Source organism: Mus musculus, chromosome 2 (genome assembly GCF_000001635.26).
Source record: "Mus musculus strain C57BL/6J chromosome 2, GRCm38.p6 C57BL/6J".
In the NCBI taxonomy this organism is placed as follows: Eukaryota; Metazoa; Chordata; class Mammalia; order Rodentia; family Muridae; genus Mus; species Mus musculus.
In genome coordinates this window covers 66,210,456-66,227,325 of record NC_000068.7, presented here as the reverse complement: position 1 = coordinate 66,227,325, position 16,870 = coordinate 66,210,456, and the positions used below count along the sequence as shown (strand labels likewise).

Sequence of the window (16,870 nt, the reverse complement as noted above, 5' to 3'; positions counted from 1 at the left end):
GATCTTTTGGTAGACTATCAGGAAACACTCACTTGTTTGTGTTTGACATTCAAGAAAGGAGGCTGGATCGACAGTTTTTGTTAGAATCAGCATGGTTAGGCTTCCAACAGTATGCTTCATTGAGATGTATAGTGTTTGAGCCTGGTGAATTTCAGTATGTGAGGTTTTTTTTTATTATTTGCAAGTCCTTCTAATGAAAATTTTATTTAAAATTATGATTAGGAAGTGAAAAATAGGAGGTCAGAAACATGCTTTGAGGATACGCTCACAAATGAGCTAGCTGTACTCCAGGTGTTCATCTCCTATTTGATGGTCATAAATTCTGATTTCCATTGTATGCACTCCAAAGAACCGTTGGTCATTTGCTTCTCAGGTGAGAGAGTACCCATTATATCATTTAATCAAAGCACAGTCACAAAAGAAAATGGGGGAAGTAGCAGAAGCAATTAAAACTCTGCACATGGCAATGAACCTGCCAGGAATGAGGAGAAGCAGAGCCTCCTCGAAATCAAAGCACAGAACTGAGGTGGACGCGAGCCATCGGTTATCCATCTTCCTGGAGTTGGTGGAGGTCCACCGCTTAAATGGAGAACAGGTATGTTAACTCAGACTGGAGCGTTGTTGTGTGTGTGTGCGTTTGTACTAATTCCCTCCTCTTTGATGTAACATGGAATACATAGAGCCATATTTCTAGTTGAATAATTTTCTACATATATGTATGTAATATAGAGAGGTCCCTTGACAAACTGTCAAATCTTATCAACTTATTTTTCCTTACTTTTCACTAAAAAGTGTATTTTGCAAGTGCCTGGGAGTTAATTGTTATTTGCTCCTGTTACTTTCTCAGTGTGCCTATGTTGGCCACCATGAAATGCATTCATGTAATTTACAATTCTGTTCCAAAATAATAGCAGGGACTCTTATTTTGGTTGTTAAAAACAAAAAAGAAAAAAGAAAAAAAAAACAAACAAACCAAAAACCCAGACATTTAATTAATACTTATAGTCTCACCTGGTTTTAGACTTTTAAATTTGAAGACTTTCCCTAAAATTGTATCTGTTTATTTTTAAATACCATGAATGTACTGACATAGATTATTAGTCACTGTGTTTTGGTAGGTAAATCTCCTCTTCGGGTAACTCATCGCCTATTTTGAACAGTCTTTAATTTTCGCGTTACAGCATGAGGCAGCAAAGGTTTTACAGGATGCCATCCATGAGTTTTCGGGAACTTGTGAAGAATTACGTGTCACTATTGCTAATGCAGACCTGGCTCTGGCCCAAGGAGATACGGATCGTGCATTAAGCATGCTTCGAAATGTCACAACCGAACAGCCTTATTTTATAGAGGCCAAAGAAAAGATGGCAGATATTTATCTGAAGCATAGGAAAGAGAAAATGTTGTATATCACTTGTTACAGGTAAGCAGTTCCTTGCTTCCCACCCTTCCCTCCTGAAATTAACCAGCATGGTTACTTTCTATACCTGTCATGTATGTCACAAATCCTTTACAAATCTTTGTCTGGAAATGGTCATCTTCCTTCTGCCCAGGACCACTCTCGTCAAGGGGTTTACCCTAAAACAGAACTACCATTGCTTCAGTGTGTGGCCAAGTGTGGCCGGGTAGTTTCTCAAATCTTGTTATCAAATGCTCATTTTAGATCTGATCTAAATCAAAAATTTAGATTTGTTTGTGTAAAGAAAAAACAAGAGATAGATGTACTCTGATGACAACATTATGCAGCAGTAATCCAGGGGATACACAGGCATATTTAATATGTGGCATATCTGTTGTAGAAGAGGAAAATATAAGTTAATATGTGGCAACCTCCAAGGTGTGAATTCACCTTTTCTTTTGTGAGTGAGCATAGCTTCAATAGCTTTGTCAAACCAAGGCCATAAAAGTCACTGGGACACACATGCAAGCATGTGCTGTTCTTCACAAATGAAACAGTCATTGTACAGACACACTTGGGGGGGTGTGGCTAGAAGTGAATAGACTAAGTCAGCCCTTGCTCATCAGAGTTACCTAATGTTCTAACCAAGAAGTTTGCTCAGATTCTTGTAAGTATTTAGCATTCAGAGAAACCAGCATCTTTGGTTGTTGCTGGAGGAGTGTAAATATGAAAGTATGTTTCTACACTGTTTTTAAGAGAGCCCAGTATGGTGGTTTGTAGTACTAAGCAGCCTGAGGCAGGAGAATTGCTGTGAATGAGTTTGAGAACAGCCTGCCCTATGTAAAAGTTTCAGGCCAAAGAGACTTTGTAGTCAGATTCTGCCTCCAAAAAGCAAAATAAGGGCAGTGGTGGTGCACGCCTTTAACCCCAGCACTTTGGAAGGCAGAGGCAGGTGGATTTCTGAGTTCGAGGCCCGCCTGGTCTACAGAGTGAGTTCCAGGACAGCCAGGGCTACACAGAGAAACTCTGTCTCAAACAAACAAACAAAAACAAAACAAAAAACAAAACCCAAAAGCAGAAAAACAAACAAAACCCAAAAGGTTTAGTTTCTTTTGGATGTGCTGTGATGTAATAATGAGATTATGTGATGTAATAATGAAAAGTATGGTTTGTTTCAGACAAATCTGATTCATTTGCATAGACATGAATTCTTGGCATCATGTGTAAAGTTGAAGTAATAATTACCTTTATCGTAGAGGTTTCAAGCAGTTAAATAAGATATATTTAATGCTGCGCAAGAAGCCCGACACCGTGTTGTAAGCTTTAATTGCAGCACATTGGACAGTGCAGCAGAAGACTTGGTTAGACTTGGTTACTCTGATTGCTTCAAATGCGTAAGCAGCAGACACTGAAGCGTAAGACCTGGTAGTTTTAAGATACTTCACTGCATAGCTTTTACCTTGAAGATGAGAGCGTGGATTGTATAGAAGGACAATACAATCTTTTCCTCCTGGTAAGGAGGCCTGGAACACGAGGGTTTATGTTTGCTGTCTACCTTCACTCTGCTCCATGCAAGTCACAAAATGGAAAGAGTCAACTAAAAATGTATTTCGGTATATAAAATATATGCATATGCAGAATGTGGCTTTTAATAAGATTATATGAGTGGCTGTATTCTGAGGGCCACTGTATACTTGAATTTAATAAGCTGACATCTTATCTTACTGGTTTGTAAATGTTGCCAATTTTCAGTAAACTGAGTAGTATTGGTCTAATTCCAGAGAAATTGCTGAGAGAATGCCCAGTCCCCGGTCTTTCCTGCTCCTCGGCGATGCGTACATGAACATTCAGGAGGTAAAATTTCTAACTCTGCAGAACTCAGATTAAAAAAAAAAATTATAGAACTCTGCAATAAGTGTAGCTGTCTGTTAAAAGGAATTTGGCTTTTTCATCGTGTTTAATATTTGAGTTCTGCTGGTGGCAATAAAAGGTTAGCTTCTACCATATTTTTAAAATCTTGACTTAGTCAATTCAATGATTGTCCTATACCCAATAGAGATGGTCCCAGAAGAAAGGGAGTCTCCTCTAAACAGAAAGGCGGAGAGGGATCTGTTGACTGTTATCACGATTGCCATTGTGGGTCTAATTACAGTGAGGAATATCTGGCCTCTTTTCAGTCACTTATCTGGAATTGCATACTTTATATTTATATTGTTCAATATATATGTTCTTAAAACATTGCTCTTTAATGGGTTCACTTAAGCTCTTTGTTAAAGTTTGTCCTTTGTGTCTTGACAATGTTAGCCAGAAGAAGCCATAGTGGCCTATGAGCAAGCACTCAATCAGAACCCCAAAGATGGAACACTGGCAAGAAAAATTGGAAAAGCACTTGTCAAAACTCACAATTACTCAAAGGTAAGTGCTTCACACTCTGTGATACACCTGGTGGGTCAAGTCGGTCGAGACATGCTCTAGAGAAGTCTTCAGCAGCCACCCTCCACATCTTTGGTGATTTTAATCTCCACATTTGGGTGGGCACACTGGTATTTGTGCCGTTAGAGTTTCCTGGGGCCTCGCTTTCTCCAGTGCCGTACTCTGTGGAGATTGTTCTAATGCTACCTTTTCCTTTGTGTTTCTTATATCTCAGTGTTTGCAACCAAATAGTGGCCATAAGGTCACTAATATCACATTGTATAATGTACAGTATAGTGTAGCCTAGCCATTTCCGTTCTGCTGCACCAGCTTGGCCAAGCTATGTGCTTTAAGGTGGTTGTGCTGTTGCTGTTGTTTCTAGTAGGATAAAGGATTGCCCTCGACTGTGTATTCTTTTGCTAGTCCTGGTCACTGTTAAGTTTATGTGCACCAACTAGGAAAGCAGATGCATTTGAGAAAGCTTGCTTACCTTAGAATAATCTCCAGAGAAATATTTTTGCCAAGTACTGTTCGTTATCCCTTGATTGTTTAAAAAAAGATGTTAGTCGCTATGATTCCCTAAGAAAAGTGGCATACTTCACTGGCAGCACGGATACGTGCCTAAATGCTTAATATATTATTTCTGGTTATAGATGTGCCTTATGCCTTGGCTGTATGGAGTCTCTGTGCTCTTTTTAAACCTAATTGACATGGACTTTGTTTAGGCAATCACCTATTATGAAGCGGCTCTGAAAAGTGGACAGCAGAATTGCCTTTGCTATGACCTGGCCGAGCTGCTACTGAGACTGAAGCTGTACGAGAAAGCAGAGAAAGTGCTCCAGCACTCTCTAGCTCATGAGCCTGGTATGCAAGTCTTTATGATTGGATGACAAAAAAACATTTACTTGATAAATCTGGGCTATTTATTTTTATAATATATAATTGCATATTGATTTTCTCGATATTTTTACATGTGGTTGGCTGTATGAATTCATGTATATTTTTCCAGATTCAGTTCTACCAAGTGGGTGGGCTTTAAGTCTAATAAAAGGTAAATCTGTTAACAGATAAATAGTCCATTGTGTTATAAAAGAACAAATTATAAAATTTCTAGAATGATAAAACAAAGTTATATGTAAATCACAATTACTGGTCTTTAAGCACATCAACACTTTTATAATCTTTTATCTTCTAAAAATATTACATTTTTAAGAAAGAATTGAAGCATCTTGAGAGGCTGCAGAGTTAGCTCTGGTACAGTGCTTCCTTGAAGACCTAGGTTTGGACCCCCAGCTCTGACATTAAACAGCTTTTAAGAAGCCTCCACACTATATACCCTGCATCTCAAAGATAAAGTAACAGAGACAGGATTTCTGTTTGATCCTGGCCAGATAGGCTGACCAAGTTATTCAGCTCCAGGGCCAGTGAAACCCTATCTCAAAGGTTAGGGTGACCTGACATTGATTATGCCCTCTACATCATACGCACATTCACACAAAAAGTATGTCAGCCATTATAAAAGTATAATAATGCACAAATCAGCTATTGTTCCATAAATTCTGCTTACTCTCTTCTTATTACATTCCATATAGGTAGAATGTGATTAAATGTATATTTTCTGTGTTTTTATTTATGTTTTATACAAATGTGACCATTTTGATTTTCCTATTTAATAAAACGTATTACCTATTCAGCAATTTTCTCCATATAGAATGTGAGGAAATATATGCTGATACCAGTACATTCATACTATCTGCATTAATGTTTTATAACTTGGTAATATTTTTAATTTTACTGGCATTATTTTGCTTTGCCACATTATACCATAAACCACATGACAACTAATATGCTTATATCTTAATCCTTAGTGTATACTTGGTCCTTAATTTTTTTACATTGATCTGCTTTTCGATTTGTAGTGTGTATTTCAGGTGCACACACTTGCCTTTGGGTCAGAGGACAGCTTGGGAAATAGGATTCAGGATTAAACTAGGGTTGGCGTGCAGCTTAGCAGCATTGTTACCACTGAGTCGTCTCTCTCAATACTTGCTTATATTCAGAATACAGTGCTAGGCAAACATTTATGCGTTCATATTTTCCCCAATATTTCCACATTGTATTTTTATAAGTGTCCAGGGTTTATTTTGTAAGATTTTTAAAAGACCTAAGAATTCAGAGATTGCTGAAGTAAGTCAAAGTTTTGCTCTCTCACTCACCAGAGAAAACTCCAATTAACACCTGCATATTTCCTAAGCTAGCCTACTCCTGTCTCTCTTCGGATGCACACACAGTTACAGTTAATGTTCTGGAATCCACAGATCCAACCAACCATGGCTCGTAAATATTTCAAGGGAAAGCTGTTCTTGTCCCAACCACGTAGAGACGTTTTTCTTGACTCTTTCCTAGCTAGCTAGCGCGGTAGAAGAGCTATTTGTGTAACATTGCGTTGTGTTGGGTGTTATTAGTCATCTAGCAATGATTTCAGTGGTGTCAGGGGACATGTGCATGTTGTGTGCCAATACTGCATCACCTACATAACATACTTACACATCCATGGATTTACATATTGGCTGGATGTGCTTGAAACCAGTCCCTTGGGAAACTGAGGAATGGAGGTGCACACTAGACTATGTATGATAGGTTATACATATGTACATGTATGCAATATATATGTGTATACATATATATACACACACATATCTATGAGATATATATATATATGCACATGTACAATAGGTTATCGTGTATGTGTAATTATGTAGTGATGAATTTTTGTCTTATAATTTCTTTCCTTATTTGCAAATACAGCCCTCTATTTCAAACATATGCTAGAATGTATTACTCACAGAGTATTAGTATTGATTAGTATTTGAAGAAAAATAAGAAAAAAAAACTGAGATAAGATTTTGGTTTGTATACCTCTGTGTTCTTACAGGAATTGACTGTTGCTTCATTCTCTTGTCTTGTTTGCCTGTGGGAAGGATGGTCTCACTTTAGGCTCGGGCTGGCCTAGATTTCACACCAGTCCTCGTATCTCTCAGCTGCCTAAATTCATGAGCCACCTTGCCTCAAAGTTTATACTTTCTTAAAGATAAAAATGCCCAAGCTGGGCGTGGTGGCACACACCTTTAATCCCAGCACTCGGGAGGCAGAGGCAGGCAGATTTCTGAGTCTACAAAGGACAGCCAAGGCTATACAGAGAAACCCTGTTTCGAAAAACCAAAATAAATAAATAAATAAATAAATAAATAAATAAATAAATAAATAATACTGTGTAGCAGTCATTGTGAGGATAAGACACAGCCCTGCTTTTCATGTCACCTCTTTGGTGACTGAGGCCAGGGTTAGTATTTATGGATCACAAGCTGCTTTTAATAGGCCCCCTTTGCCTTAATCCTTTGCCTTGATCTGGCAGATAGTCTTGCTGGGGCTGGTGTTTCTTTACCGGGTCTATTTACTGTGCCTTATCATATTGTGTCTGACCATCCTCCTCCTTTGATTTCTAAGTTACTATATTTGAAAAAGCTTTCCTAGTCAGTGTTATGAAACTCTTTTAAGATGTTACTTAGCCTTTTTTTATTTTGTTTTTTAATTAAGAACTTTCAACCACATAGGTGTTCTTTCATAGTATCTTCAAAATGGATAGCCAATTTAAATTTAGTTATTTTGTTCAAATACGAGGCTTTATTTCTTAATAGATACCATATATATGACTCTGTAAGAAACTCAATTTCATTCCATTGTTGCGGGAAAATATGAAAAAAGACCAGCAGGCTTCCCTCACTACTGCCAGCAACTCTCTACCCCAGCAATGTCTATTCTCTGCCTGCCAACTCTATGGCTGGGGTGGAGCTCCCGAGTTCCCTTGGCTGCCATGCCAGCCCTATGCAACGACTATCCATCCTGCAGTCAGCCGCTACAACTCTGCTGACTCTCTCTCTAGCTAGCTCACTCAGCAACTGGTTGCTGTGTTCCCAGCTATGGTTCGCTTGCCCCTGGCTCCACTGGTTCCTTCTCAGCCATAAACCCCTGTAATCGGCGGTCCCACATTCTGATAACCAATTAAATCAAAACTCTTGAAGGTTATAATTAACTAATCAGATTTTTATTATCAATAAAGTCACAAGATGTGAATACAGTAATTTCAGAACCAGTTGATAATGATAAAGCTGCCCACCTAGACTATTCTAACCTGTATGCTACCATGATTACCTGTGCCTATTTAAAGCCATGCTGGTTCAGGTTCTTCGTCCTGTTCCTCTGCCTCCATCTTGGCTTCTCCTCTCTCTGTCTCTGCAACTCTTAGCTCCTCCTCCCTTTTCCCTGTCCAATCACAGGCCTCCTGCTGCACTAATATTTTAATGTAATTGGACAGGGAAAATCCTGTCACGTCCCATTGATTTCCTTTTGCTACCACTTTGTATGTTTCCTTCTGTAAGAAGAGTCTACCCTAAGCTTTCTAATACTCCCAAATGGTCTTAGTTTAGCTTTTATAAAGTTGACCTATAAATCCTCGCAATTATGGATACATTGAGTGTGTGATTTCTTACTCATGCCAAACAGGGTGCATGGATCTGTCAGATCTAGCTAGTAAACACAGAGAGGCCTAAGGTTGTAGGGAAAGATGCAAGGATGTATTTTATATAAGTTACCTGTGTTGTGTTTGTATAGGAATGCTCACTGAATGTTTGCTGAATACAGCTTGAAGCATACTCATACCTTCACACACATTTCATGTGTTATTTCATTCATTAGCATTAAACTGTCCCTATTTTTAAAGTCAGCAGCCTACAACTCTCTTCCCTTCGCATCTACAGGTCTCCACAGCTAATAAATACTAGTATCTGGTTTCTAACAGAAGTCTTTAAATTACTCTGCTGAAACCTGAGTTCCTGATGCACCTCCCCAGCCTGGTGCGTTCCTTACAATTTTCCTCTTTTGTAGTTGGTGAGAATCAAACTCCTGGCTTGTGCCTGTCGTTCTGTTTACACAGCTGCTGGCTCAGTTCGGAATCTGTGTTCCCACTACTCCCCTTCTACTTTCTACCTCCAGTCTCTCCCGGGTCAGGATAGGAGCTGGCTGGCCTGGCTGATTCCGTCCCCAACTGCACACTCCTGCTACAGCCTCCGAATCCAGAAGTGATCCGAAGCTTTTCAGAATCAATCCAGCTACATCATTTTATAGCCCCGCCCATCCTGCCCCTCTAATTGGGCCAGAGATAAGACAGTGGTACATGGGCTTTCACACTCGCTGAAAACTTGTTACTTATGCCCACTTCACAGCTTTTCTTACTGTAAAGTTACTATGACAAAACCGCCATTTTTGGAAATTGATTCATGCTAGACTACGTTTTGTTACCTAGATTTAAATTAAATTAAATTCATTATAAAAAAAAAAAAAAACACTACTTTTTAGGTTGAAATGTTAAACAAGTGTTTGAGCCAGCAAAATGGGTCAGATAGTAAAAGTGCTTGACGCCAGCCTGAGGTTGAATTTCAGGACCAATATGAAAGAAGGAGAGAACCAACTCCCACAAGGGCTGCTCTGACCTCCACAGGAGCAAGGTGGAGATAGAAGTTTGTAGCACAATGTGGCCTGGATCATACACGGCATAAGTGGTGCCGCACACTTACTTTGTCCACATTTAGGGGTCTGACATACCCCTAAGTCACAAGGTATTCCATCGATCACTGCATGCTTTGGATTGGGTTATTTAGCACAATTGGCTTATTTGAAGTCTTACCTTAAGCATGCTAGGTAGTTAGTATTACATAACTAGCTAGATGAGCCTAGACTAGAAACCAGACGCATTGGCATTTCAATTTCTGACATTAACGATGCTAGTTTATTAAATTTAAGCAATTTCCTTTGTAATTGTACCCAGGTACTGTTTTATTTTAATGGCTTCAACAAACAGACATCTTTACACACTTAAAGTTTGCAATCTCGATCTAAGTGGTGAGATTACCTGTTAATAAATGTCTAAAAACCATTGCTAGTTACTGTCCAGCTCTCCACATTTTCTTAAAAGTCAATTACTATTCGACATCCTGGTTTTTTGTTGTTGTTGTTTTTGTTTTGTTTTGTTTTGTTTGAAGGTTTGGCTATACTCTGTCTAAAATTTTAAGTTTTTCACTGTCAAAAAATCTTTTAAAGACATTTTTAATGTATAGAAATATAGACATTTGCTTAAGATGACATTATCCCCTTTGCATTCCATTCTTAGTAAGTGAGTTGTCAGCTCTCATGGTGGATGGGCGGTCCCAAGTCCTTCTTGCAAAAGTTTACTCTAAAATGGAGAGACCCAGCGACGCGATTGCCGCATTACAGCAGGTACAGTGGGTGTGACTGGGAGAGGGCAGAAAATACTCGGTTGGCCCAATACTCACAAGAATTATCAAAACCAATAATGATTCAGTGCCTGAAGATGGTTAATAGTGAGTACACATCAATTTTGAAACCATTGAAGCCTCAACAATTCCTTTATAGAAATTATTTATTAATTCAACTTTAATAGATTTCACACTGACCATTTAAAATCTCCTCTTTTGTCAATTTAGATGGTCATGTTTTTAAAAATAATGTGTTCAGTTGTCAAGTTCAATAACATCTTCTGAATGCCTGTGTCTACTATATGAAAAGGTATCTTTCATAGTCTTGATATTTTTAGTTTTATTTGCCTTCCATTTTGATAATCACACAAAGGCTTATTTTTGTTAATATTATTAATGAATCACCCTTTTCCCCTCTGGCTACCTTGAATGCTTGCTTGCTTTTTAACTATATGATGCCACTTTATTAGAATTAAAAAAAAAAAAAAAGAAGTTTTCTTCTTAATTGTATGCACATTTTTAATGACTTTAACAAACACATTTTTTGGGTTTTTTGGGGGGGTTTCAATTTTTTATTAGATATTTTCTTCATTTACATTTCGAATGCTATCCCGAAAGTCCCCTATAGCCTCCCCCCAGCCCTGCTCCCCTACCCACCCACTCCCACTTCTTGGCCCTGGCATTCCCCTGTACTGGGGCATATAAACTTTGCAAGACCTAGGGGCCTCTCTTCCCAACTAGGCCATCTTCTGCTACATATGCAGTTAGATACACGAGCTCTGGGGGTACTGATTAGTTCATATTGTTGTTCCACCTATAGGGTTACAGACCTCTTCAGCTCCTTGGGTACTTTCTCTAGCTCCTCCATTGGGGGTCCTGTGTTCCATCCAATAGCTGACTGTGGGCATCCACTTCTGTATTTGCCAGGCACTGGCATAGCCTCACAAGAGACAGCTATATCAGGGTCCTTTCAGTAAAATCTTGCTGGCGTATGCAATAGGGTCTGGGTTTGGTCGTTGACTATAGGATGAATCCCTGGGTGGGGTAGTCTCTGGATGGTCCATCCTTTCATCTTAGCTCCAAACTTTGTCTCTGAAACTCCTTCCATGGGTATTTTGTTCCTTATTCTAAGGAGGAATGAAGTATCCACATGTTGGTCTTCCTTCTTCTTGATTTTCTTGTGTTTAACAAACAAATTTTTTTTTAAAAAATCTTTTTAGAAACATAAAGTGCTGCAGACTTGAAATGAAAACTGATCCAGCAGTCTCTGGGACTGCCAGGTTTGGGGACCATGCCCTGAGTTCTGTACTTGCACTGTGCTGGCGCCACACTTTGCCTAGCCCCGATCCTTTGAGCTTTGTTGACATTTGCTTCTGTTCTCTATGACAATGAGCTTGAGAACTAGTTTCTGTGGACAGTGGTGATAGGTTTCTGGCATTATGGAGTGGTCAGCATATGCCAGTGCCACTGTGGTACGTCATTTGACTTTTTGAGGATGGCACATGCCATGGCTCGCGTGTGACAGACAGACAGATAACTGTGGAACAAGTTGTTTATTTTTGTTTTTTTTTGTTGTTGTTGTTCACCTTCTGTCCCTCTGTCAGGATCAGCCTGGTCACAAGCTCTCTGCCTGGCTCTGGCTTTCTTCTGGTTCTTGTTTGCACAGAATATGTTTTACTTTCAATATCCATTTCCTTATAATGAGAATCTGAAGGCCAACAATGAGTACGTTTTATGTGCTCAGACAATTTTTTTTCTGTTAATCTGTTCATTGGGACATTTAATTATTATCAGGCCTAGTAGCACAAGTTTGAACTCCCAACTGTTTATGAAACTGGGAAAGAAGAAAACCCAAGTTCAAGGCCTGCTTGGGGTACAGAAGAAGATGAAGTCCAGCTCCAAGATCCTACTGGGTTATTCTCTCAAAATGAAAAATCAAGAGATGGCTGAGTACACGTTGTTCTTCCAAAGTGGATATTTTATTTGCTTGCAAATAGCATAATTGTAGATCATATTTGGACTTCTATCTACCATCTTACAACTTGTTTTTATTTTGAAATTTAAAACTTCGTGTTCCCTTTTCTTGACCTTCTTAAGCTTACTTTCAATTCATTTTCCCTCCATGCTCTGTTGTCCATGCCTAGGTGCAGTGTTTCCCTCCATGCTCTGTTATCCATGCCTAGGCACAGTGTTTTGTGGGTGCTGTGTGGACTGCGGTGCATGCTCTCAGCTTACCCTTCTCCTTGACTCCAGCTCTGCCTTTCCCATCCTGTCTCTCATCCCTTTCAAACTGGCTGCTTGAATTTTATTTATAGTTAACACTACACAATTCATTTCCCTCTGAAGCCAAACAAAGAATCTTTTGTACAAGTAGGCAATGATGTCATAACTCAGCGTGTTATGTAAGCAATGATGTCATAACTCAGCGTGTTATGTAAGCAATGATGTCATAACTCAGCGTGTTATGTAAGCATTGCTATGCATACATGTTTTCTATAACCTGTACTTTTACTTAATAGTTTACTTCATGTTCTACCAATTGTCCACTTCTCCCTCTAATCTCTAATTATTTCCTAGTTAGTGTTCTATGTATGTGTGTGTGTGTGTGTGTGTGTGTGTGTGCCTGTTTGTCTATATATGCACCATGAGCATGCAGTGCCACACACGGAACCTAGAGGAGACAGTTCATCCCCTGGAATTGGAGTCATTGTCATCTGTGAGTCACCCAAGTGCTCTGCAAAAAGAGCAAGTGTCTTAAACCATTGAAAGCACTTCTCTCCAGTCCCTGATTTCCAGATAGCTAAATATATAGTATTTAGACATCTACAGTACATTCTTGTATATTACTGATTTATCATAAGAACAGGCTAAATTTTGCAGAGCCCGTCATCACTAGTGAACATTTGGTTTGCCTGCATCATCTGATATAATCTCGCATTCCGAACAGTGCAGCATGACTCAGCACAGCTAGCTTCCTCCATACCCAGGGCCCAATATGCTACCAACTGTAGCTCCCTCACCTTTGTCCAGAATTTATCCACAGCTGTTGAGTCTCAAAACCTTAAGCTGTTAATTGGCACAGATAATTGAAGTATCGGCACAAAGGTCTTCTAGAATACCAGCTTATGACTTAACAGTGATCAAGCCAATGGCACCCTCCATGGTGTGACCCTCTGCTCCTAACAGTGCACTGCATGCAAAGTCCAATGGCCGGAAATGTAGAGGCAAGAAACAGCGAGATGGCTTAGCCAGTGCATAGAGGAACTTGGCTGCGAGACTCACCGCCTTATAGTTTGATCCCCTGAGGCCTGGTGGTGGAGTAGAGAGCCAACCCCACATGTACAACCTTCCTAGCCCAGAAAACAAAGCAGTACATCTAATAAACAAGCTTTAAGAGAGAGCTCTGAGACTTAGCCACTTGTAAGAGCTGAGTATTTTCTTCTGTTACTCATCCCAGAGAAGCTCACAGGGCAGCTCTTGTTCCTAGTTTCCTCTTGCTCAGGGCAGATGGCCTGGAACAGCTCTCTGTTCCTGTCTGTCCTTCACTGATCTTCCTATGTCCTTTATGAGTCAAGCATTTCTTCTGAAAGTGTTAATAAATCTGCATTTTCAGAGTGTATAGGCCCAGTGGGTTCTTATTTAACTGACTTTTGCCTCTTTATCCACTATCTGTTGACTCCACAGCTTAATTCTGGATAAGATTTTCTAATATACACAGATTTTATTTGTTTATATTTCTTATATTCAACATTTGTTTTTCTCCAATGTATATAGTTTTGCTGTGTATATTTTTTTTGTAAAAGTTAATATTACATTCAGTTTAATGTAACTGAACAAGAGCTTCTCTGGGATGAGTAGCAGAAGAAAATACTCAGGTCTTACAAGTGGCTAAGTCTCAGAGCTCTCTCTAAAAGCTTGTTTATTAGATGTACTGCTTTATTTTCTGGGCTAGGAAGGTTGTACATGTGGGGTTGGCTCTCTACTCCACCACCAGGCCTCAGGGGATCAAGCTATAAGGCGGAGAGTCTCGCAGCCAAGTTCCTCTATGCACTGGCTAAGCCATCTCGATGTTTCTTATTTTGAAGCAGCCATCAGGCTTGCAACATAAAGCTACAAAAATAGAAAGGAAAGTTAGAAGCCATTTTTAAAACCCCACCTGACCTCCAAGATTGGATTAGTATTCTGTTTCCTACTCCTGTGAAAACCACTGTATAACTGGAGTTGGTTGGATGGACTTATAGATAAAAGGAAATTAAATTTCTACTCTAAAGTAAATAAAAAAATGTTCATATCTATACTTTAGAAGCCAAAAAGTTGAAAGAATTTAGAATTATATATTATAAAATTACATATTATATATTAGAATTATATATAGAAGGATTAAAATGTGAATGCTAACAGGGCTTATGTTGTTAGTGTAACAAATTAATTTAGCTTTAATCCTTCTGAAAACTAAGAAGAAACATAATATACTAATATTTTTAATGTATGTTGGAGCAGTAGAGATGACTCAATGGTTAAGAGGACTCAGTTTGGTTCTCAGATTACAACCATCTATAACTCCAGTTCCAGGGAGTGACTAGGTATCTCTAGCCTCCTCGGGTACCTACATTCATATGCATTTACTAATATGCGGACACACATGCCTATACATAATTTAAAATAAATAAAAATAAATCTTTAAAAGAAATGTATAAATATATGTTCTATACAAAATATTTCTTAACAATAACTACATTTATTCTTACAGCAACTTAACATTTTTTACAAAATGTTTACAAAATTTTGCAAAATTATTTTATTCAATTATCTTTTACTTATTTATCCTTACAAAAATAACAAGGTCTCTCACTTGTGAGTGTGTGTGTGTGTCTGTGTGTCTGTGTGTGTCTGTGTGTGTGTCCCTCTCTATCTCTTTGGCTCATACACCACAAACACACACACACACACACACATTTATAAATGAGTTTCTTCAAAGAGCTAAACAATTGAGAAGCACAGCAGTAGACTATTTGCCTTTCTGGAAGTTTAGCTGATGGAAAAAATATAACTCAGATTACATAAATTGCATATTCTTTTACAAATCTTTTAGTTCATAAAATTTATCATTCAAATCACAGAGCTTCTGAATAGGGAGCCACATTAAAGCAACTCAACAGGTTGTATTTGTATATTTGTGTTTTTGTGTATTTATACATATATGTAACAATAAAAACAAGAGAAAAAGAAGCCACCAGTTTGATTGGAGCTGACCAGAGGAAGAGGGAAGAGATGTGATCATATAATTTTGAATAATTTAATAAAAAACTTAAAATAGATATAAAAGATAATGCTCCCTAGTTATTTCACAGTAAAATAAAGATGCAAAAGCAACTAGTGAGTGTGCTGAGTAGGGTTTTCAGTTACTCGGAGCTAAAATAGTCGTACTTACTGAGTGTGCATATGCTCATCTCTGAACTGACAACTTTACAGTCATAATCTCATTTAACATTTAGACCACTGTTTAGTATGAAGTGACTCTCAGCCCCGCCAGTCATTCATCTGACTTGCGGTGCTCCCCGCCTGGGAATGCCTACTTCTTTGTAACAGCAGCCTGTGCAGTGCCAGGTGGAGCGCCTGAGGGCCAGCTAGCCATCTGCAGGCATGGTTTCTGTTGGCATCAGTATCACCAAGGAATTTACAAACCAACATTTTCACACTCAGCTGGTGATTCTGATACATTTTTCAAAGTATGTCTGTAGAGCAAATGATCTACAGGTACAAAGTAGAAGCTCCTAGTCTATCACATGCTACCCAAATTATAAAACAAAGCGACGTTGCATCATGACCACCATCAAAGACTTACAACCTATGTTTGTTTGGAATAGTTGCTGTGGTTTAACTGTGTCTCTTAGAAAGAATGTGTTAGAGATGTAACTATCAATAAACAGAGCTGGGAGTTTAAACAACCTATGGAGGATGTTTAAAATGTTCGCCAGCATGAGTGGCGTAACTTAGAGTGGGAAGAACTTAAGTTTCCTATCAACCTCCTGTTCTCTGATCTTCTCACCTTCTGCCATAGGATGGCACAGAGAAAGAAGGCCCTTGCTTGGGACTGTGCCTTGATATCGAAGTTCCCAGCCTCTGCAATATTGATAAAAAAAAAAAAAGAGGGACATGTTATTAATAAGATAGGTAAGCGACTATAAACCGAGGCTACCTCCAAGGTTCAAATCATTAAATCAAGGACAATCCTCAGGCCATTGCCATGATCCTCTGTAGCAAATACTGTTTGTATTTTATTCTTCATTTTTTCTTTCTTACTGTGGGCAATTTTCTTTCTTTCTATGTATGCATGTGTGTGTGTATGTGTGTACGCATACATACCTACGTATATAACAAAAAACAGAAAACATATATGCAATGTAATCAAAATTAAAATTAGCCGGGCATGGTGACGCATGCCTTTAATCCCAGCACTTGGGAGGCAGAGGCAGGCAAATTTCTAAGTTTGAGGCTAGCCTGGTCTACAGAGTGAGTTTCAGGACAGTCAGATCTACACAGAGAAACCCTGTCTCGAAAAAAAAAAATTAAAATTTCATGAAACAGAATTACTCTTTGATGTATATGATGTAGATTCATGTTTTGTCATCCTTTCATTTCTAAAAGACCTAATTATCATTTAGCATTTATAATTATTTATCAGTACTATCTAAGGATCTTCCTAATTGTTCCATCGCTGTGTTTCCTT

General features: G+C 38.7%; 1 protein-coding gene across 4 annotated transcripts in view; it reads left to right on the top strand.

Moving 5' to 3' along the window:
• Window positions 1-16,870, top strand: part of Ttc21b (tetratricopeptide repeat domain 21B) — a 72,888-nt gene that overhangs the window by 29,349 nt on the left and 26,669 nt on the right. For all 4 annotated transcript variants that reach the window (XM_030252122.1, XM_006500263.4, NM_001290669.1 and 1 more), the window contains exons 14-19: window positions 374-595; window positions 1,182-1,420; window positions 3,178-3,250; window positions 3,701-3,811; window positions 4,534-4,672; window positions 10,035-10,141. In XM_030252122.1, the coding sequence (XP_030107982.1) occupies window positions 374-595; window positions 1,182-1,420; window positions 3,178-3,250; window positions 3,701-3,811; window positions 4,534-4,672; window positions 10,035-10,141 (891 nt within the window). The remainder of the gene's footprint in view (window positions 1-373; window positions 596-1,181; window positions 1,421-3,177; window positions 3,251-3,700; window positions 3,812-4,533; window positions 4,673-10,034; window positions 10,142-16,870) is intronic.